Below are 24,536 nucleotides of genomic sequence, written 5' to 3' on the forward strand. Positions count from 1 at the left end.
AAAAGAGGGTTAGTACTGTCATATGTCTAGAGGAGGAGGAATACTTTACCAGTGACAGCTTTTAAATCAGTGGACTCAACACTTCAACACTAGATGGAGAAACATTTATATGGATGTTAAAAGAGAGCAGAAGTCAAAGTAGATGATAAATATATGAAAAATATTAGTGAAGAGAAACACACCCTGCAGAGCTGTTTAAGTTGAGGGTTTTAAATCCAGACTCAGATAGCTTGTGTTTCTAAGGGTAAACATGACACGACGATTCTAAAGCGGGCTGAACGTTATGAAAATATAAACGATGATGACCTGGGGCATGTTCCAAATAAACCAGAAAGAACTCTTCCCTTTGATGGCCTATTTCACACCTAGTAGAGTGCATCACCACAGGGACTTAGAAAACTGCAAAGGAATATGACGTGACAAAAGGACCATATTCACTCGTAAATTGTTACATGAGCATAAAAACTTCACTTCCCACTCTTCACAAACTTGATAATGACTTGAAGGTAGTTTTTCACTTAAGATTTTTGAAACCAAGCAGCTAAGTGAAAAATCCCAAGACAACTTTTGGAACACTTTAATCAACAGAATGGAAGTATACAAATGAATTTCAAAATGAAATCAATGCACCCAAGAGGGAGATCTAACATGAGAGTATCTACAGCTCACAATGAGAATCTGGTCAGATGGAAGAAGGCCAGAGTCCAAAGCAGAGAGTGAAGAGGGATGCGTAAGAGAGAGGAAGGGCTCTGGGACCGAAATATCAAGACGTGCTCATCTGATGTCTTCAAATTCCAGACTCCCCAAGGCCACAGTTGGTGGTTTGGGACAAACATGGTATTTGGTCACAAAGAGCAGCAGTAGAGATCGGCTGTATCTGGAATGGGGAGGGAGGCAAGACATCTGGGGAGACTGTAGATAGTCTATGATAAAGAAGACGGAGGTATGAGGGCACGGGCACTAATAAGGCTCTGTGTCCCCTTACGACAGGCGCCAACCAAACCACAGCAATGTACTATGAAAAATGACTCAAGTTACTGCTTTAGTGGAAGATATGAAGTAGCTACAGGAAACTTCTGTGGAAAAGGTCCAGCTTATATGGAGAAAAATACACATTCAAGCACTGGATTATCTATAGCGCCACATTCAGAGTTGGTGGAGGAAAGGAGCTCTTTCTGGGTGACTTGCAGAAGGCCATCTTTTCTTCATGGAGAGGACTGAAGCATTCAGTTCTTTACAAAGTTCTGTTAGTCTTCATCTTGTCCCTACAAAGAAAATAATGGGGACAGCTCCAGTGAGTTTATGAGGACAACCTTCTCTATTGTAACTGAAATGTACTCAGAGCATTTAGTTACAGTGACAATTCAAAAACCCACGTCTTATCTCAGAATTATTCTCTATAGTTACTACAGAAAAAGAATTAGCATTTAATGACATATATACTCTAAAGCTGTTCTTTCCTCTCAGTGAAAAACCTGCTTAGAAATGAGGAACCACTGCCAATGGGCATGGGGTGTCTTTGGGGGCTGGTGAATATGGTCTAAAATCAGACAGTGGTGAGGAGCACACCACCCTGGGAATTTACTAAAAACCACTGAGTTGTATGCTTTCAGAGGGTGACTTTTATGATATGTGAATTATATCTCAATAAAGTTGTAATTCAAAATCTGCTTAGACCTCAACATAATAAAAGCTATATATGACAAACCCACAGCAAACATTATCCTCAATGGTGAAAAATTGAAAGCATTTCCTCTAAAGTCAGGAACAAGACAAGGGTGCCCACTTTCACCATTACTATTCAACATAGTTTTGGAAGTTTTGGCCACAGCAATCAGAGCAGAAAAAGAAATAAAAGGAATCCAAATTGGAAAAGAAGAAGTAAAACTCTCACTATTTGCAGATGACATGATCCTCTACATAGAAAACCCTAAAGATTCCACCAGAAAATTACTAGAAATAATCAAGGACTATAGTAAAGTTGCAGGATATAAAATCAACACACAGAAATCCCTTGCATTCCTATACACTAATAATGAGAAAATAGAAAGAGAAATTAAGGAAACAATTCCATTCACCATTGCAACGGAAAGAATAAAATACTTAGGAATATATCTACCTAAAGAAACTAAAGACCTATATATAGAAAACTATAAAACACTGGTGAAGAAATCAAAGAGGACACTAATAGATGGAGAAATATACCATGTTCATGGATTGGAAGAATCAATATAGTGAAAATGAGTATACTACCCAAAGCAATTTATAGATTCAACACAATCCCTATCAAACTACCAACAGTATTCTTCACAGAGCTAGAACAAATAATTTCACAATTTGTATGGAAAAACAAAAAACCTCGAATAGCCAAAGCGATCTTGAGAAAGAAGAATGGAACTGGAGGAATCAACCTACCTGACTTCAGGCTCTACTACAAAGCCACAGTTATCAAGACAGTATGGTACTGGCACAAAGACAGAAATATAGATCAATGGAATAAAATAGAAAGCCCAGAGATAAATCCACGCACATATGGACATCTTATCTTTGACAAAGGAGGCAAGAATATACAATGGATTAAAGACAATCTCTTTAACAAGTGGTGCTGGGAAATCTGGTCAACCACTTGTAAAAGAATGAAACTAGACCACTTTCTAACACCATACACAAAAATAAACTCAAAATGGATTAAAGATCTCAATGTAAGACCAGAAACTATAAAACTCCTAGAGGAGAACATAGGCAAAACACTCTCTGACATACATCACAGCAGGATCCTCTATGACCCACCTCCCAGAATATTGGAAATAAAAGCAAAAATAAACAAATGGGACCTAATTAACCTTAAAAGCTTCTGCACATCAAAGGAAACTATTAGCAAGGTGAAAAGACAGCCTTCAGAATGGGAGAAAATAATAGCAAATGAAGCAACTGACAAACAACTAATCTCAAAAATATACAAGCAACTCCTACAGCTCAACTCCAGAAAAATAAACGACCCAATCAAAAAATGGGCCAAAGAACTAAATAGACATTTCTCCAAAGAAGACATACAGATGGCTAACAAACACATGAAAAGATGCTCAACATCACTCATTATCAGAGAAATGCAAATCAAAACCACTATGAAGTACCATTTCACACCAGTCAGAATGGCTGCGATCCAAAAGTCTACAAATAATAAATGCTGGAGAGGGTGTGGAGAAAAGGGAACCCTCTTACACTGTTGGTGGGAATGCAAACTAGTACAGCCACTATGGAGAACAGTGTGGAGATACCTTAAAAAACTGGAAATAGAACTGCCTTATGATCCAGCAATCCCACTGCTGGGCATACACACTGAGGAAACGAGAAGGGAAAGAGACATGTGTACCCCAATGTTCATCGCAGCACTGTTTATAATAGCCAGGACATGGAAACAACCTAGATGTCCATCAGCAGATGAATGGATAAGAAAGCTATGGTATATATACACAATGGAGTATTACTCAGCCATTAAAAAGAATACATTTGAATCAGTTCTAATGAGGTGGATGAAACTGGAGCCTATTATACAGAGTGAAGTAAGCCAGAAGGAAAAACATAAATACAGTATACTAACGCATATATATGGAATTTAGAAAGATGGTAACAATAACCCGGTGTACGAGACAGCAAAAGAGACACTGATATATAGAACAGTCTTATGGACTCTGTGGGAGAGGGAGAGGGTGGGAAGATTTGGGAGAATGACATTGAAACATGTAAAATATCATGTAAGAAACGAGTTGCCAGTCCAGGTTCGATACACGATACTGGATGCTTGGGGCTAGTGCACTGGGACGACCCAGAGGGATCGTATGGGGAGGGAGGAGGGAGGAGGGTTCAGGATGGGGAACACATGTATACCTGTGGCAGATTCATTTTGATATTTGGCAAAACTAATACAATTATGTAAAGTTTAAAAATAAAATAAAATAATAAAAGAAATTAAATTTTCTTAGCATTTCTCGTTCACCTAATGAATTTAATATAACTACTAAATACTTCCCCAGGTTGCCACCAATTATCCTATTTCTGTTAAGTGAAAAACTTTCAGCGTCAGGGTAGCCATTTTAGAATCTTAAAAACTGCTTTCTGATAACATTTGTTTGCCTAATAAGATATCAGAAATGAAGACTCAGGGACTTCCTTGATGGTCTCAATGCAGGGGGCATGGGTTTGATCCCTAGTCAGGGAACTAAGATGATGCATGCTGCCCAGCATGATCAATAAATAAATAAATAAAATTTCCCCTAAATAATAATGTATCATCCTTTAGAAAAAAGAAATTAAGACTCATACTTAATTACAGTATACAACCTGCTAAACTATTTAAATAGGCTTTAAAACAATATTCAACTAAAACCATCTTTTTACAATCCAAATGGACCTTAATGTTCATAAAGATCATTTTCTGTGCTACCCAAATAATTCCCCCTACCAGAGCCATCACTGGAATTAACTGCTCATACTGATAACCCAATATACTACCTGACTTATACGAACTGAAAATGGAATCAAGGGAAATTGAGCCAGGTGTTTCAAGCTCATTTAGCTTGACCTTGGCCAGGGATGGTGTGTATATGTGTATACACACACCTGTGTGCACGCTCACACTCACGTGCATAAAACAAACTCCTCTAAATTTCATCATTTGAGGTGAGTGACCAATGCAACAACAGTGCACAGAGGCCCATCACAGTACTTCCAGAGGAAAAAAAGTAGCAATATAAATAACCTTTTACATCCTTCATCGGAAAAGATCAATGCTACTATAATGGTACAAAGTCACAAAGCTATATAAACTCTGCTGCTGCTAAGTTGCTTCAGTCGTGTCCGACTCTGTGCGACCCCATAGACGGCAGCCCACCAGGCTCCCCTGTCCCTGGGATTCTCCAGGCAAGAACACTGGAGTGGGTTGCCATTTCCTTCTCCAATGCATGAAAGTGAAAGGTGAAAGCGAAGTCACTCAGTCGTGTATGACTCTTAGCGACCCCATGGACTGCAGCCTACCAGGCTCCTCCGTCCATGGGATTTTCCAAGCAAGAGTACTGGAGTGGGGTGCCATTGCCTACAAATACCTGTCTGTTGCACTGTGTTAGGAATCAAGGTTTTCAGGGTAAGAGGAAATATATGCAATTAAAATAGATTAGGGAGAAATATTACAATGTTAAAAGAGAATTAAAAATCAACATGAACTTATATATCTTAAACCATGTTTTATAGGTCTGTCCAGAAAACAAGACTAGAAAAGATGTCATGTACACCTCCAGCTCCCAGATTAGGGTCTCTAATACCCATTAAAAGTAAACAGGAGTCTTAGTATGAGATCAACTTAGGACATCCTCTTGGGCCAGAAAGTAAGGAAGCTTTCAAAGACCAACAGGATTTCACCAATGGAACATAAAGGATATGGCTAGAAATAGCTTCCAATGGCCAAAGGTGTGCCAATTTTAGCATCAAAAAGATGGCCACTACATGCAGTGACAGGGTAACCTCACAGAGAAGAGAGCCAGACACAAAAACAGTATGCACTGTATGTTCCATTTATTTTAAATTCAAGAAGAGAAGAGAGTCAGATATAGTGATAGGTGATAGAGTTGGAGTAATGGTTACATGGTGGGGAGGGAAAAAGGAGAAAACTGTGACTAGGAAGTGGCCTTTTCGGGTCCTGGAGATACAGATGTAAAAATTCATCATGTTTCAAACTTTGTATCTGTACACTTTATATATATATATGTTAAATACTGACCAAAATACACCAACAAAGCAATAAAAATCTACCACATCCATAATACTACTTAAAAAAAAAAAGGAAGCCTGAAACTCACCCGTCACCATTTAAAGTGGTTTCTAACTCAGCATCCGCCTGGAAAATTTGCAATTGAAAAGAAAGATTTAAATGCCTATCCTGCCTTGCCAGGAGGAACTGTACTTCAGAAGGTACCTAAATGACCTTAGTTGATGAGGAAAAACTTGATAGGAGAATGTCAGCTAATTGTCAAAGGAAGGACACTAACAAAAAACTCATCATTTTATACACATTAACAAAATTACTGATTCAGGCCAAGTTTTTCAACTGGTCTTAATAACCCCTAAGTGATGGTTGTATGGTGGCAAAGTGACACTACGCAGATCATTTTCTGATTAAGAAGGGAAAACTAACCACACTGTGGAGGGACCAGGCAGTCACCATCTGAATTATGGGCAGTCTTAACATTACTAACACTGGATCAACCGAACTGCATGGGTCTCAGAGTGTAATTCTGCATCCATATTTATGAAATATTCTAGCAAAAAAAAAAAATGCTCCACTGAGCCTTTAGATGAACTTCCAGTTTACGGGACAGCCAGGGTTTCAAAGAAAAAAAATCAAACAAATCAAGGTGGGACATTTTGCAGGACAACTGGTATGGTCTTTCAATAACAAAAAATTGTTCTACATTAAAATCTAGAGACCTATTCAGATGTGTTATGTGGTCCTGGAATCGATTTGTCTTTGGGACAAATCAGGGGAATTTTCATGACGAAAATATAATGACACAGAAAGATGGAGACGGTTAAATGAAATAAAACTAGGCTGCGTGACAGTATGAAAAGTCTGATCTCATTTGGGAAAAGATACATATACAAATAGAAAACACCTGGAAGGACACAGATACAGCTCTAAGAATGGTAATCTCTGGATTATCAGAATACAATAGTTTCTATTTTTTTGCTTATTTATATCTTTTAACAGTGTACATATACTGCTTTTTGATTATTAAAAGATTACTTTAAATTAAACAAATAATCAGAACCCTTACTGTTGCCAGTAGAGTTGGAGCTTAAAGGTTGTCAGAAGAAAGAAAACTGGAAACCAAAGACTGGATTATTTATTGTCGTTATTACCACCAAGTAGTAAAACTCGTTATTCTGTGATTGATCATTTTCTTCATTTCTTTTATTGTGGTAAACTATATGTAAAGTTTACCCTTTGGTTAAGATGGAAAAAAATGTTTTATTAAGTGTACAGCTCAGCAGCGTTCAGTACATTCACAGTGTTGTACCACCATCCATCTCCAGAACTTTTTCATCTTTCTCCAATGAAACTTGTCCTCATTAAATGCTAAATTTGCTTTTCCCCTACTCCCCAGCCATGGCAACCACCATTCTACTTTCTTCAGGTGCCTTACATAAGTTGAAGCATACAGTATCTGTCCTTCAGGGTCTGGATTATTTCACTTACCATAAGGACTTCAAGGTTTATCTATACTGTAGCATGTCACAACTTTATTCCCTTTAAGGGCTGAATAATAATAATTGGATATGGATAAACCCACTGTTTACCTTGATTGATAATTTTAACTTTTTTATTTTTCTGGTTTCAATCCATCTACAGACTTTCTCTAAACATTCTTCTGTCAATTCTATGGATGATGACAAACTGAATTACTTCTTAAATAAGATTCGTGGCAGGATACACACCCTGCTTACTGCTTTTAATACCTCCATAGGGCAAGTACTCCCAGAATATCAGGTCCTCTACTGAAATGGCTACTCTGGTGACCCAGTTCTTGCTATCCTTCCTGTCTGGGGTGAAAAAATACTCCCATCTTTCTTTAGGGATCACTTTGCCTTTCCAATGGCAAAACCACAAAGATGTGGCTGAAAATATCAATCATCTGAGGAAAAATCAGATATTTTGTAATAGAAAGAAAAGTAGTCAATTACTGTTTTGCCTTGTATTTGGAAGCGTCCCTGGGCTCACTGCTGGGATTGCTCCAATCGTCAGCTTCAGCTGTGCTCTTGTAATGGCGCCATGCGGACTTGTTAAAAACCGGAAGTCTCTCAAATGATTCACTTGAAAGGGCCTAAGGAGAGAAACAAAAATGTATACTAAAGGTCTACAGTGTCATCTTGCTCATGTGAAATACTAACTCAAATTTTACTATTCAAAGCATCAGAAACCTTAATGTGGAGGTACACTAAAATTACATTTTAGCATTTTACTTAGACTGGACAGGATGAAATTAAAGCATTTTTTAAAGGAATAAAAACATTCACTCATGAAAAACCAGTAAACATGACGAGAACAAAAACCATTTTCGTTCAGTTAATACTGATAAAGATATCCAATCGTCTTAAACCAAACACTACTGTCCACTGGGTAAATGCTCTCCCAGAGGGCCCAGAAGAAATAAAGTTTCACAGTAGATTTATAAATATAAACTCATAAAGTGATATCAAATAGCATATCATTTCTGTGTATTGGCATCTAAGATAAACACCCCAAATAAAGGGTTATTTTATGATACAGCATATAAAACACTACACAGCTGTTAAAAGGATGAGCCAGTTCTATGTGAATTGATATGGAAGTATCTCCAAGAGATATTGGAAAGTAAAAAAGAGCAAAGTGCTAAAATACTCACTGGTGTGAAAACAATTAGATTCTCTCTCCATATGTTTATCAATACAGAATCAACTTCTAAGAGGATTCACATGAAACTGGTACCCATGGTCACCCCAGAAAAGAGAACCCAGTGGCTCTGGGCCAGTAATGGAAGACAGTTTTCCCTTTCACAGCTTTAAAATTTCATACCATGTGCCCCTATTAGATAATGAAAAAGTACTCCAAATATTCTAGAGTTTCAGTTCAGTTCAGTTGCTCAGTCATGTCCAACTCTTTGCGACCCCATGAACCGCAGCACGCCAGGCCTCCCTGTCCATCACCAACTCCCAAAGCTTGCTCAAACTCATGCCCATTGAGTCGGTGATGCTATCCAACCATCTCATCCTCTGTCGTCCCCTTCTCCTCCTGCCTTTAATCTTTCCCAGCATCAGGGTCTTTTCAAATGAGTCAGTTCTTCACATCAGGTGGCCAAAGTATTGGAGTTTCAGCTTCAGCATCAGTCCTTCCGCTGAATATTCAGGACTGCTCTCCTTTAGGATGGACTGGTTGGATCTCCTTGCAGTCCAAGGGACTCTCAAGAGTCTTCTCCAACACCACAGTTCAAAAGCATCACTTCTTTGGCACTCAGCTTTCTTTACAGTCCAACTCTCACATCCATACATGACTAATGGAAAAACCATAGCCTTGACTAGACGGACCTTTGTTGGTAAAGTAACGTCTCTGCTTTTTAATATGCTGTCTAGGTTGGTCATAACTTTCCTTCCAAGGAGTAAGCATCTTTTAATTTCATGGCTGCAATCACCATCTGCAGTGATTTTGGAGCCCAAAAAAATAAAGTCTGACACTGTTTCCATTGTTTCCCCATCTATTTGCCATGAAGTGATGGGACTGGATGCCATGATCTTCATTTTCTGAATGTTGAGCTTTAAGCCAACTTTTTCACTCTCCTCTTTCATTTTCATCAAGAGGCTCTTTACTTCTTCTTCACCTTCTGCCATAATGGTGGTATCATCTGCATATCTGAGTTTATTGATATTTCTCCCAGCAATCTTGATTCCAGCTTGTGCTTCCTCCAGCTCGGCATTTCTCATGATATACTCTGCATATAAGTTAAATAAGCAGGGTGACAATATACAGCCTTGATGTACTCCTTTCCCTATTTGGAACCAGTCTGTTATTCCATGTCCAATTCTAACTGTCGCTTCCTGACCTGCATACAGATTTCTCAAGAAATTTCTCAAACAGATCAGGTGGTCTGGTATTCCCATCTCTTTCAGAATTTTCCACAGTTTGTTGTGATATTCTAGAGTTTAGAAGTAAATAAAAGTTTGGTATCACCACTGAATGAGAAAACTTGTATTACAGAGAACTTTGTTATCTGATCAGACTTTTAGGTAAACATATTATAAGCACTGAAATCTTGCAACTTTAAGCCAGCAAGTCTCTAAAATAAAAGACTTCAGTTTATGAAAATCTGTCTTTTAAATGAGTCCTTTTAATGGATATGCAAATTTTTTAAAAATCACAACTTAGAATTAAGGTTTTTAAAAATCAGTATTAAATTTTCATATCTCCATATTTCCTATTTGCTCTGAGCATAAAATCAAGGGTCATAACTTGGTTTTCACATAAAAGTGAAGTAAATCCTAGTTGAATATAAGAATTCATATATATATATTAAATCATATATATGATTATTCATATATGAGATGATGATACAGTGCTAATCTGCTTTAGTTATTAGAACTTACAGCTTTAAAAAGTAAAGATGCTTTCCTGTAACAGAAATGAAATGCAGTACCTTTAAATAAATGACAGCATCAGTACCCACACCTTCCATAGAATAGAGCTTTAGATCTCCTTGAAAATATCTAGCATACAGACGAGAAATTGGCAAGCCATAACCAAATCCAGCCTATTGAGAAAAGAAAATTAATATACTGAGAAAGGCACAAAATGCTAACACGTTGAGTCTGAGAACCATCTGAAAGATTAGAACTAATTCTTGATTCATATTTAAAGCAAATACATTGACCCAACCCATACTATGATGTACATACATGGCATCTATGGCAAATAATCTATTTTCATCCTCCAAAAATATTTCTCACGTGTTTGGAAAAGAATAGAAACACTCCTATTTTGACTAATGCTTTTTTTAAATATCACAAATAATGCTTTTAATTATTTAGCTTCTTATAGTACTCACATAACAGAAACTGACAAACCCATGTTGTTGTTATTTAGTCACTAAGTCACATGTAACTCTCTTGCAATCCCATGGACTATAGCCCATCAGGCTCCTCTGTCCATGGGATTTCCCAGGTAAGAATACTGGAGTGAATGGGTTGCAATTCCTTCTTCCAGGAAACTAATGCTTTTTGAATGTTTTAAGGCAATTGTTTTGCATTGTTTAAAAACAAATCCCAAATCATGTGGAATTTGAACTGGAAACTCAACTAAACAACATCATTCCAGAGTTCTATTAACTGATTTCTTTGCTCTTTATAGTGAACATTCAATTGAGTAGCACAGGAATTGAAACCTACCAGTACCAAGGCTAACACAATGAAAAGAAAGTGATCTCCTAAGGGCTACTTCCTAAAGCTGTGGGAACACTACAGTATTTTGACATGTGGTCATCCATGTATTTTTAGAGACAAGAAAGCAAAGCCAGTACCCTCCTGTACCTCTGTGTCATAGAACCCTGACTGTAACAGGTTGTTGGGGTGGGAGGGAGATCTCCAATACTGACAAGAATAAGAACAATTGAGACTAATTTCAAAACCTCTGGGTTGGAGAGGAAAGGGCTGTTCCTCAAGCTTCGGCCCCTTTGATTAAGTCCACCGACAGGTTAGTGAAGGAGGCAGTGGGCAAACACACAGCAGTGGCTGGTGGGCTTTAGGCTCAGACAGGTGAAGCCCACTTTTTGTGCAACGAGCAGTTTGCTCAACCTAAGACTGTTTTCTTATCTGAAAAATGTAATAAAAAGCTTACATAAGAGCTGCTGTAAGAATGAAATGATATAAGGAGTGTAAAGTCTTGGGACAGTGTCTAAGACACAGCAGAATGAAAGAAATGGAAGCTGCTATGATGGCTACCACCCAGCAGTAATTTTACTAAGTTCTGCAGCTTTCAACTGTTTTCTAACAGCTTTCCTAGATTCCCTCCGTGGGGTTAGGGCCTAAACAAGGGTTGGGTGTGATAAGAGTCCACCATCATGGAAGGGCTGCAGGACAGGCAGAACACGGCCAGGAGCAAAGACGAGACAGCCGAAATGGTGACTGAGGTCACCACAGCAAAGAAATCAGTGGACTCTGGAGGAGGCTGAGGAAACCTGCCTCCTCCAGTCAAGCAAGGCCCGGAGCCGGCTCCCAGGGAACAGCTGAGACCATCTGAGCCCGATGCAGTCACGAGTGTGAGGAGACGGGTGACCCCAGGGTCCCACGGAATGCAAAGGAGGGGCCTCTACCTCAGATTTGGACAGGTTCTGGAAAGTCTTCCCAGGGTGTCAAAGGATCAATAGGAGTTGGCTGGGACGACATTTCCCAAAAAGAAATGCATGTGTCACAGCACAGGGCTGTAACACAGTAAGGTGCTTGATGATGAAATTACATTTCCTAGTAGTACATACCCACATGCCTGCTTACAGGCTGAGGAGAGCTAACGGGGAGACATGCTAGTGGAAGCATTTCTTCAAAAGTAGAGCCACACAGCACACTGGGAAGAATGTAGACAGACATGGCCAGCGCTGGCTTGACCATCACGAGCTCAAGGACCTTGGGCGAGCAGGTAACCTCATTTCCTCATCTATAATGTGTGAGGTTGGATGCACACTTTTTACAACTCTTACTTCAACTGCTCAGTTTCATTCAAAAAAAATGACATCACAGCTGTCCTCAAGATGCTATTTTGAGACCTGGAAGAGATGATCCATATTCCTTTTAAACAACTGGTGAAGGCTCTAGATTTGCTTGTGGCATTTTGTTTTCCTTTTGACATGTGTTTAAGTAGGTACCAGAAACTAGTCAAGGTGATCAGTTTCAAAACTGATCTCTCAAATATTTTCTTGAATCCTATATAAACGACTTCCTCTCTGCTTTCAATATGCTGTGTTAACAAACTCTGTCTTGAATAAATGAGGTTAAGTGTTGGATTTTATTCATACAAGTAAAACATAATCTCATGTGCTTATCAGGCAGGTAAGACTTGAAAATGAAAATGTACACCCTGAACTATTTCGCAGAATCATAGCTATGTTCCTGTGTTTAATGACAAAGGGTTCAACTGTTGTTTGTCAATTAGAAACACTCAGCGGGGGAAGAAAGTGTGGCCCTACCAGGATCTAAATGCTGCCATGGTAACCAGAGGCTTTCCTCACTGCCTTAATAGAGCTGAAGATTTTTTCCACATTGAGACAGAAAAGGCTCTGAAAATGCATACACAACCTATATGTTTCCTGCTTATGTTATTTCATGTAAAAAATGTAATGTGTTCATAATTTAACATTTAATTATATAAACAAATTTAGCAGGGGAAGTTCTAAGGCCCTGGCTGATCCAAGCCATGGAGGTGTGCAGCGCCCAGGGCCTGCTGCAGCCAGACACATGGTGCTGTTCCCCGTTCACCTGCTATTAAACTCCCACCCCCGCCAAGGGGAACGCCAGGTGGTAAATGGTGCTCTGGCAGCCGCCTTAACCATGACGTTTTTCTCTCTATTGGGAAGGTAGGCACTCAGCTCTGAGTGTTTTTTACACACAAATTAGAGAAGAAATCTGAGGCCAAAGAGTCATAAAGAAAGTGGCAGTAGCATAAAGCTCCCCCTCCTTCAAATCAGGTGGAAAACATGCAAATTCAACAAGGCTAATGCAACACCCTGGGGAGACAGCCTGCCCTGCCCGTCTCGTGTTAATGGTCCTTCCTCCAACAAAAGCTTGAGAGGCTTACCAATGGGGCAGCTCGGGTAGGCTCCAGGCTAGGTCTCGGAGCAGTTGAATACATGTAGTTAAAAAGGCGATCTATTTTTCGGAGTGGAACCCCACCACCTAGGTCACTTATCTGTAACATACAAAAACATTAAAAGCAGAAAAAGTCATCATCAATATACTTAGCAGGTGGCAAGGAGTTCATTACATAAAGTATATGACAGATTACTCTAAACTGTGCAAGGGCTTCAACTCCCAAAGAAATGTGGTCCCTTTGTGAATGGTATAAAACAAAGGAGGTGGGCAACTGGGGTCAGCATCCAATAGGCTTGGGTTTCAGATCTTGATCAGCTCCCTAAAAATGGGGTTCTAATGAAGTTTAAACAAGGAAACTTAAGCCAAGGATCTAATGTAGTACTTGGAAATAAAAACTCCCAAACTCATTCTATGAGGCGACCATCATCCTGATACCAAAACCACAGGCCAATATCAATGATGAACATAGATGCAAAAATTCTCAACTAAATTCTGGCAAACAGAATCCAATAACACATTAAAAGGATCATATATCATGATCACATGGGCTTTATCCCAGGGATGCAAGGATTCAACATTCGTGAATCAATCAGTGTGATATACAATATTAATAAACTGAAATATAAAAACCATATGATCATCTCAATAAATGCAGAGAAAGTCTTTGATAAAATTCAATACTCATTTATGATAAAAACTCTCCAGAAAGGAGGCATAGAAGGAACCTATCTCAACATAATGGGCTTCCATGGTAGCTCAGATGGTGAAGAATCTGCCTGTAATGCAGGAAACCTAGGTTCAATCCCTGGGTTGAGAAGATTACTAGAGCTAATCAATTAATATAGTAAACTCACAGGATATAAAATATACAGAGATCATTTGCATTCCTATCAGCTAACAATGAAAAATTGGAAAGAGAAATTAAGGACACAATTCCATTCACCACTGCAGCAAAAAGAATAAAGTACTTAGGAGTAAACCTAAAGAGATAAAAGACCTGTATGCAGAAAACCATAAGACACAGATGAAAGAAATCAAAGAAGACACAAACAGATGGAGAGATATACCATGTTCTTAGATTGGAAGAAACAATATTGTGAAAATGACTATACTACCCAAAGCAATCTACAGATGCAATGCAACTCCTATGAAACTACCAATGGTATTTTTCAAAGAACTAGAACAAAAATATTTCACAATTCATATGGAAACACAAAAGACCCTGAATAGCCAAAGCAATCTTGAAGAAAGAAAAATGGTGCTGAAGGAATCAACTTTCCAGACTATACCACAAAGATAGTCATCAAGACAGTATGGTACTGGCACAGAAACAGAAATATAAAGCAATGGAACAAGACAGTCTAGAGATAAACCCATACACGTATGGGCACCTTATCTTTGACAAAGGAGGCAAGAATACACAGTGGAGAAAAGACAGCCTCTTCAATAACTGCTGCTGGGAAAACTGGACCCCTACATGTAAAAGAATGAAACTAGAACACTTCCTAACACCATACAAAAAATGAACTCGAAATGGATTAAAGACTTAAATATAAGGCCAGAAACTATAAAGCTCTTAGAGGAAAACACAGGCAGTACACTTTTTGACATAAATCACAGTAGGATCCTCTTTGACCCAGATCCAAGAATAAAAATAAACAAATGGGACTTAATGAAACTTAGAACCTTTTGCCCAACAAAGAAAACAATAAACAAGATTAAAAGACAACTCTCAGAGTGGGAGAAAATAATTTCAAACAAAACAACCAACAAAGGATTAATCTCCAAAATATATAAGCAGCTCGTATAGCTCAATACCTGAAAAATAAAGAGCTTAATAAAAAAATTGGCAGAAACAGCAAAGGAAACTACAAATAAGGTGAAAGGACAACCCTCAGAATGGGAGAAAATAATAGCAAATGAAACAACTGACAAAGAATTAATTTCCAAAATATACAAGCAGCTCATATAACTGAATACCAGAAAAACAGATAGCCCAATCAAAAAGTGGGGAAAAGACCTAAAAAGACATTTCTCCAAAGAAGACATACAGATGGCTAGCAAACACATGAAAAGATGCTCAATATCACTTATTATTCAGTTCAGTTCAGTTACTCAGTCGTGTCCGACTCTTTGCGACCCCATGAATCGCAGCACGCCAGGCCTCCCTGTCCATCACCAACTCCTGGAGTTCACTCAGACTCATGTCCATCGAGTCAGTGATGCCATCCAGCCATCTCATCCTCTGTTGTCTCCTTCTCTTCTTGCCCCCAATCCCTCCCAGCATGAGAGTTATTTTCCAATGAGTCAACTCTTCGCATGAGGTGGCCAAAGTACAGTCAGAATAGCCATCATTAAAAAGTCTACAAACAATAAATGCTGGAGAGGGTGTGGAGAAAAGGGAACCCTCTTGCATTGCTGGTGGGAATGTAAACTGATACAGTCACTATGGAAGACAGTATAGAGCTTCCTTAAAAAGCTAGGAATAAATTTAAAGAGGAGAATGAAAAAGCTGGCTTAAAACTCAACATTCAGAAAACCAAGATCATGGTGGCAAACAGACGGGGAAACAACGGAAGCAGTCAGAAACTTTAATTTTGGGGGCTCCAAAATCACTGCAGATGGTGACTGTAGCCATGAAGTCAAAAGATGCTTGCTCCTTAGAAGAAAAGCTATGACCAACCTAGACGGCATATTAAAAAGCAAAGACATTACTTTGCCGACAAAGGTCCATCTAGTCAAAGCTATGGTTTTTCCAGTAGGCATGTATGGACATGAGAGTTGGACTATAAAGAAAGCTGAGTGCTGAATAACTGACGCTTTTGAACTGTGGTGTTGGAGAAGACGAGAGTCCCTTGGACTGCAAGGAGATCCAACCAGTCCATTCTAAAGGAAATCAGTCCTGAATATTCATTGGAAGGACTGATGCTGAAGCTGAAACCCCAATACTTTGGCCACCTGATGCCAAAACCTAGAGCCTACTATACAGAGTGAAGTAAGTCAGAAAAAGAAATATAAATATTGAATACTGACACACATATATGGAATCTAAAAAAAATGGTACTGATGAATTTATTTTCAGGGCAGCAATGGAGAAACAGACATAGAGAACAGACCTATGGCCATGGGGGAGGGGAGGAGGGAGAGGATGAGATGTATGCACAGAGGAACAAGAAAACTTACAATACCATATGTAAAATAGATAGCCAATGGGAATTTGCTGTATGACTCGGGGAACTCAAACAGGAGCTCTGTGACAATTTAGAAGGGTAGGATGTGGAGGCAGATGGGAGGGAACTTCAGGAGGAAGGGGACATTGGTGTACCTATGGCTGATTCTTGTTGATGTATGACAGAAAACCACAAAATTCTGTAAAGCAATTATCCTTCAATTAAAAAAAACAGGCAGAAGACCTAAACAGATTTCTCCAAAGAGGACATATAAAAGGCCAACAGACACATGAAAAGATGCTCAATATCACTAATTATTAGAGAAATGCAAATCAAAACTACAATGAGGGAGGTGGTCCTAAGATGGCGGAGGAACAGGATGGGGAGACCACTTTCTCCCCCACAAATTCATCGAAAGAACATTTGAACGTTGAGCAAACTCCACAAAACAACTTCTGAATGCTGGCAGAGGACGTCAGGCACCCAGAAAAGCAGCCCATTGTCTTCAAAAGGAGGTAGGACAAAAATATAAAAGACAAAAAGAGAGACAAAAGACTTAGGGACAGAGATTCATCCCGGGAAGGGGGTCTAGAGGAGAAGTTTCCAAACACCAGGAAACCCTCTCACTGGTGGGTCTGGGGGAAGTTTTCAAATCTCAGAGGGCAACATAACTGAGAGGAAAAATAAATAAATAAAACCCACAGATTACGTGCCTAAAGGCAACTCCCAGCAGAGAAGTACCCCAGACGCTCGCATCCGCCACCAGCAAGTGGGGGCTGAATGGACAGGAGGAAGAAATAGAAAATATTAACAGATCCATCACAAGCACGGAAATCAAAACTGTAATCAGAAATCTTCCAGCAAACAAAAGCCCAGGACCAGATGGCTTCACAGGTGAATTCTACCAAAAATTTAGAGAAGAGCTAACACCTATCTTACTCAAACTCTTCCAGAAAATTGCAGAAGGTAAACTTCCAAACTCATTCTATGAGGCCACCATCACCCTAATCCCAAAACCAGACAAAGATGCCACAAAAAAAGAAAACTACAGGCCAATATCACTGATGAACATAGATGCAAAAATCCTTAACAAAATTCTAGCAAACAGAATCCAACAACACATCAAAAAGATCATACATCATGACCAAGTGGGCTTTATCCTAGGAATGCAAGGATTCTTTAATATCCACAAATCAATCAATGTAATACACCACATTAACAAATTGAAAGATAAAAACCATATGATTATCTCAATAGATACAGAGAAAGCCTCTGACAAAATTCAACATCCATTTATGATAAAAACTCTCCAGAAAGCAGGAATAGAAGGAACATACCCTCAACATAATAAAAGCTATATATGACAAACCCACAGCAAACATTATCCTCAATGGTGAAAAATTGAAAGCATTTCCTCTAAAGTTCAGGAATAAGACAAGGGTGCCCACTTTCACCACTACTATTCAACATAGTTTTGGAAGTTTTAGCCACAGCAAACAGAGCAGAAAAAGAAATAAAAGGAATCCAGATTGGAAAAGAAGAAGTAAAGTTCTCACTGTTTGCAGATGACATGATCCTCTACATAGAAAACCCTAAAGACTCCACCAGAAAATTACTAAAGCTAATCAATGAATATAGTAAAGTTGCAGGATATAAAATTAGCACACAGAAATCCCTTGCATTCCTATACACTAACAATGAGAAAACAGAAAGAGAAATTAAGGAAATAATTACCATTCACCATTGCAATGAAAAGAATAAAATACTTAGGAATATATCTACCTAAAGAAACAAAAGACCTATATATAGAAAACTATAAAACACTGATGAAAGACATCAAAGAGGACACAAATGGATGGAGAAATATACCATCTTCATGGATTGGAAGAACCAATATAGTGAAAATGAGTATACTACCCAAAGCAATCTATAGATTCAATGCAATCCCTATCAAACTACCAACAGTATTTTTCACAGAACTAGAACAAATAATTCCACAATTTGTATGGAAATACAAAAAACATTGAATAGCCAAAGCAATCTTGAGAAAGAAGAATGGAACTAGAGGAATCAACCTGCCTGACTTCAGGCTCTACTACAAAGCCACAGTCATCAAGATAGTATGGTACTGGCACAAAGACAGAAATATAGATCAATGGAACAAAATAGAAAGCCCAGAGATAAATCCACGCACCTATGGAACACCTTATCTTTGACAAAGGAAGCAAGAATATACAATGGAGAAAAGACAATCTCTTTAAGTGGTGCTGGGAAAACTGGTCAATCACTTGTAAAAGAATGAAACTAGAACACTTTCTAACACCATACACAAAAATAAACTCAAAATGGATTAAAGATCTCAATGTAAGACCAGAAACTATAAAACTTGTAGAGGAGAACATAGGCAAAACACTCTCTGACATAAATCACAGCAGGATCCTCTATGACCCACCTCCCAGAATATTAGAAATAAAAGCAAAAATAAACAAATGGGACCTAATTAAACTTAAAAGCTTTTGCACAACAAAGGAAACTATAAGCAAGGTGAAAAGACAGACTTCAGAATGGGAGAAAATAATAGCAAACGAAGCAACTGACAAAGAATTAATCTCAAAAATATACAAGCAACTCCTACAGCTCAATTCCAGAAAAATAAATGACCCAATCAAAAAATGGGCCAAAGAACTAAACAGACTTTCTCCCAAGAAGACACACAGATGGCTAACAAACACATGAAAAGATGCTCACCATCACTCATTATCAGAGAAATGCAAATCAAAACCACAATGAGGTACCATTTCATGCCAGTCAGAATGGCTGCGATCCAAAAGTCTACAAGCAATAAATGCTGGAGAGGGTGTGGAGAAAAGGGAACCCTCTTACACTGTTGGTGGGAATGCAAACTAGTACAGCCACTGTGGAGAACAGTGTGGAGATGGCAAAACTAATACAATTATGTAAAGTTTAAAAATAAAATAAAATTTAAAAAAAAAACAAAAAAAACTGGAAATAGAACTGCCATATGACCAAGCAATCCACTGCTGGGCATACACACCGAGGAAACCACAATGGAAAGAGACACGTGTACCCCAATGTTCATCGCAGCACTGTTTATAATAGCCAGGACATGGACGCAACCTAGATGTTCATCAGCAGACGAAGGGATGAGAAAGCTGTGGTACATATACACAACGGAATATTACTCAGCCATTAAAAATACATCTGAATCAGTTCTAATGAGGTGGATGCAACTGGAGCCTATTATACAGAGTGAAGTAAGCCAGAAATAAAAACATCAATACAGTATACTAACGCATATATATGCAATTTAGAAAGATGGTAACGATGACCCTATATGTGAGAAAGCAAAAGAGACACAGATATATAGAACAGTCTTTTAGACTCTGTGGGAGAGGGAGAGGGTGGGATGATTTGGGAGAATGGCATTGAAACATGTATAATATCATATAAGAAACAAATCGCCAGTCCAGATTTGATGCAGGATACAGGATGCTTGGGGCTGGTGCACTGGGACAACCCAGAGGGATGGGATGGGGAGGGAGGTGGGAGGGGGGTTCAGGATGGGGAACACATGTAAACCCACATGTAAACACATGTAAATATGTATTGATTCATATCAATGTATGGGAAAAACCACAGTACTGTAAAGTAATTAGCCTCCAACTAAAATAAATAAATTAAAAAAAAAACTACAATGAGGTTATTATCTCACACCAGTCAGAATGGCCATCATCAAACAATAAAAGTCCTATTGCACTGATGGTGAGAATGTAAATTGATACAGCCAGTATGGAGAACAGTATGAAGACTCCTTAAAAAAACTAGAAAATAAAACTACCATATGAACCAAAAATCCCACTGCTGGGCATATACCCTCAGAAAACCATAACAGAAAAAGACACATGTACCCTAATGTTGATAACAGCACTATTTACAATAGCCAGGACAGGGAAGCAACCTAGATGTCCATCGACAAATGAATGGATAAATATGTGGTACATATATACAATGGAATATTACTCAGCCATAAAAAGACACTCAAAGCCAGTTCTCTTTCCTTCCCTTTGATTCTTCAATGTCTACACACTATGAAACTAACTGATAATTCAAGAGTATGTACAAATAAAGCAGTTACCTTAATGGATAAGTCTTCTTTACCCAGAGTAACCAGGGTTTTAACAGCTGGGTAGCCCTCTTTTCTATCTTCATATAGTTCAACTGTTGCTCTCATTGAGTTCTGAAATCACAGAACCTTTTTTTTAGCATGACACCAATTCACAAACTACTACTTTAAAGAAACTAGCAAAAATTTACCAATAAACAATTCTTTTGTGGGGCAAATATTAGTTGGATTTCTATGGCACTTTTTTCTCCCTCTAAAGAACTTAACATGTGTTAAGATCTAGGAAAAATTTTCTGATGCTTTGTTTTTTCATCTCATTTCAGTCTCATCCACCATACTAAACGCTTATTTTTCTTTCCTTCCTTTTTTTCTTTTTCTTTTTGCTTTAGGGTATTTAAATTATTCAACTTTTAACCAAGAGGGATGTTTTTATCATGTGTAATGAGGTTGTAAAGGCTCACTGATACACTTTAAATTCGATTATCAGTCTGCATTTACAGAGCACTCTTCCTCTAAGGAAGGTGGAAAACCAGAGATGATTTTGGCTTCCCACAAAATAAATCATTTGGCTGGGGGGAAAAAAAGTCAAAGAAATGTCAAGTGAAAAGAAATTCTGAAAAAGCCACAGCTTTTGAAGAATAAGTTCACAATTGAATCCCCATCTCAACCTTAAGTGTCACATCAGTAACATAATTTGGGGAAGCAAATCAGCATAACTGATTTTTCTGGTGTTCAGTTTACGGTTTTACACATTGGAAGAAATGGAATTTTACTCAAATGCCTTGTGCTTGTAATACTGCTACTACATGCCATTAGCTACCAGTTAATAAAAGCAACAGTTTAAGTTGTAGAGAGTCTATTTCTTTTTTTTTTTTTTTTCCTATTGTTTACATGTGTGTGGGGGGGTCCTTTTTGGTCCAGCCCGTCCACATCTTTCCCCTCTGCCTCTGCCAGAGCTTCTGAATTTTCTAAAATGACTCAACTGTGTAAGGGTGTTAACATATCTTTCAGGACTGGAACAATTGCTAATGCATCAACACGGTTAACACTCAGAAGCATAAAAGAGGCATAAACGTGTTTTTATTTTGATCTGGCTACCACTAATCAAGCTTTTGCCAGGTTTGGAAACTAAAAAGCATCTCTAAGCTCATATCTAAAGAAAAAACAGTACGGATTTTACATAAAGTCATAATGGTACAACTAAGCTTCAAAATCAATATTCACAAAAACTACAGTGAACACAGCAATTTTTCATCTCAGTGTACAAATTATAAAACCCACAGGATATCAGAAATAGAATTTTTTAAATGGCTATGCAAAACCTTTTTCTTATGCTAATCTAATGAATCCATTATGCCCTGAATCAAAGTAATTTAAAATGAAGACTTCTTTCCATATTTTCAAATTCCACTTACCTTGAACAACTCAAAGAGCATGTGAAAGAGGTGTGAGGGCACATAAACTACCTGAATAGGTTTGTTTGGAGCTTTGGCTGAAAACAGAGACAAAACCGTCAATTAGTAAGGACCAAGACTAGAAGAAAGTCAAGAATGTTGTTGCATGCTTACTTCCAAGTACATAAAAAAGAATGCTACAAACAGCTAATGGAGGATTCCAACTCTAAAAGCAGGATGAAATTCCACTCCTTCACTTACCAGCTGTATGATCTCAGGCAAATTTTTCTCTTTGGAACTTAAGTTGAGCAAAACTGGAATATCATTACCTATGTCTTAATGTTGAGCATTACATAAGGGCACCCAAACATCCCCTGCATGGTGCATGCTTAGTCACTCAGTTGTGTTTGACTCTTTGCAACCCTATGGGGTGTAGCTGGCCAGGTTCCTCTGTCCATGGGATTTCCCAAGCAAGAATACTGGAGTGGGTTGCCATGTCCTCCTCCAGGGGATCTTCCCAACCCAAGGATTGAACCTGCAGTTCCTGTGTCTCCTGCACTGGCAGGCAGATTCTTTATCACTGAGCCGCCATGGAAGCCCTCAAGTATCTCTTGGTATTTCTCAAAATGGGGGCTACCCTCCACCACCACCAGTGACCCTGGTGGTCAACCAGGGGGAGGTGAAACCACAGAGCAAAGGGGGCACATCCTCTTGGAGAAACAGACGAAATAGGAACATTAAGTTCTGTTAAACTATGACAAACAAGGCATGCTGCCAGCAGCTAGCAGACCAAGCACCAGAGACCTACAGTCCTTTTGCCTTGTGTCAGAGACGTTCTGAGGAAAATCTGTGAAACCCCGAGTCCCAGCATAGGCTTGAGAGTAGATACTGGACAACTTGGGCTTTCCTCCTCCTCACGATCCGGAATCATTAAGAGATGGACACTGCGTAAACTTTCTCAAGTAGAAATGTTATGATTTCAACTTAACTACTTCCTCTACTAAAGCAAGTAATTAACAGTAATATAAAGGAGAGTGAGCATTTGTTTCCATGAGCAGTTTACAAAGAGCTTGCAAATACATTACTCAAATGAACCCTCTTGACAAGAGAGAAGTTGAGAAGTGCTTCCTTTATATGAAAAGGTGAAAGTTCTCTACTTAATAAGGAAAGGGGAAAAAGAAATCTGTGCTATAATAGTTTTGCTGTCACACCTCAAATTGCAAAAGCATCACATGGCTGTAGAGTATGTATATACTTAGTTAAATGTACTCTGTACATTTCTACATTTTGAGAAAGAGCAGCCACATTCACATAACTTACATTGTAGTATATTGATATAACTTTTATTATCAGTTACTGTTGTTAATCTCTTTCTGTGCCTAATTTTAAGTTAAATTTTATTATAGGTATGGATGTCTAGAAAAAAACAAAGTATATAAACAGGGTTTGGTACCATCTGTGGCTTCAGGCATCCACTGAGGGTCTTGGAATGTATCCCCTGTGGAAAAGGTAGGACTACTAATGATTTTTTAAATTTTTAAAAGAAGAAAAGTAAAAGTTGCTGTACCCTCTTCCCATCAGTCTGCACACACAGGCAGCTTTAATACTACGTATGCTTCAGTCTTTCAGTTCCTGTTTTTTCCATTCTATTCTGTAACCCTAATGAACTCTTAGGTACTTTGTCTACAGGCTCTTTTTAAAAAGCTGTAATTAGAAAAGATGCAAGCACCCCTATGTTCACAGCAGCCAAGAAATGGAAATAACCTAAATGTCCATGAACAGATAATGAAGATGTAGTACATATATCCAATGGAATGCTACTCAGCCATAAAAAAGAAGGCAACAATGCCATTTGCCATAACATGGACGCAACTAGATATTATCATGCTAAGTGAAGTCAGAGAAAGACAAGTATCATGATATCACTGATTTGTGGACTCTCAAAAATGATATCAATGAACTTACTTACAAAACAGAAATAGACTCACAGACATAAAAAAGAAACTTATGATATATGCAATATGGAAAATAAAAAAGCAAATTTATGATTACCAAAGGGGAAAGTGGGTAAGGAGGGATAAATCAGGAGTTTGGGATTAACATATACACACTACTATATATAAAGCAGATAACCAACAAGTATACTCTACAGCACAGGGAGGTGCACTCAATATTTTGTAATAAGCTATAATGGAAAATAATCTGAAAAAGAATATACACACATATATAATAGAATCACTTGAAACTCATACAACATCAACTGTTTCAATAAAAATTAAAAAAAAAAATAAAGTGGGTTTCCTGTCAAAAGTATATATGTTGGTAACATAACCAGGTAAATATTGCTCACTTCAGCATGGCCACAGGAACGTACCAGAATGACGGTTCCTTCCTTGTAAGTCTAATGTGTCGAGTTAAGCATCACTGGAAGGAGAATGTTCTCAGGCTTAA

General features: G+C 38.3%; 1 protein-coding gene across 2 annotated transcripts in view; it reads right to left on the reverse strand.

The window, feature by feature from the left end:
- Window positions 1-561: 561 nt before the first annotated feature.
- The window catches only part of PDK3 (pyruvate dehydrogenase kinase 3), an 82,705-nt gene continuing 58,730 nt past the window's right edge, over window positions 562-24,536 (reverse strand). Inside the window, exons 7-12 of one of the 2 annotated variants that reach the window (XM_070366632.1) lie at window positions 22,107-22,183; window positions 20,704-20,805; window positions 13,364-13,474; window positions 10,218-10,331; window positions 7,743-7,874; window positions 562-1,265 (exon numbers count right to left, since the gene is read on the reverse strand). In XM_070366632.1, the coding sequence (XP_070222733.1) occupies window positions 1,248-1,265; window positions 7,743-7,874; window positions 10,218-10,331; window positions 13,364-13,474; window positions 20,704-20,805; window positions 22,107-22,183 (554 nt within the window). In that variant the 3' untranslated portion in view covers window positions 562-1,247. Of the gene's footprint in view, window positions 1,266-7,734; window positions 7,875-10,217; window positions 10,332-13,363; window positions 13,475-20,703; window positions 20,806-22,106; window positions 22,184-24,536 lie in introns of both variants that reach the window. The other variant, XM_070366631.1, reaches the window with a different exon arrangement.

Source organism: Bos mutus, chromosome X (assembly GCF_027580195.1).
Source record: "Bos mutus isolate GX-2022 chromosome X, NWIPB_WYAK_1.1, whole genome shotgun sequence".
Taxonomy (NCBI): Eukaryota; Metazoa; Chordata; class Mammalia; order Artiodactyla; family Bovidae; genus Bos; species Bos mutus.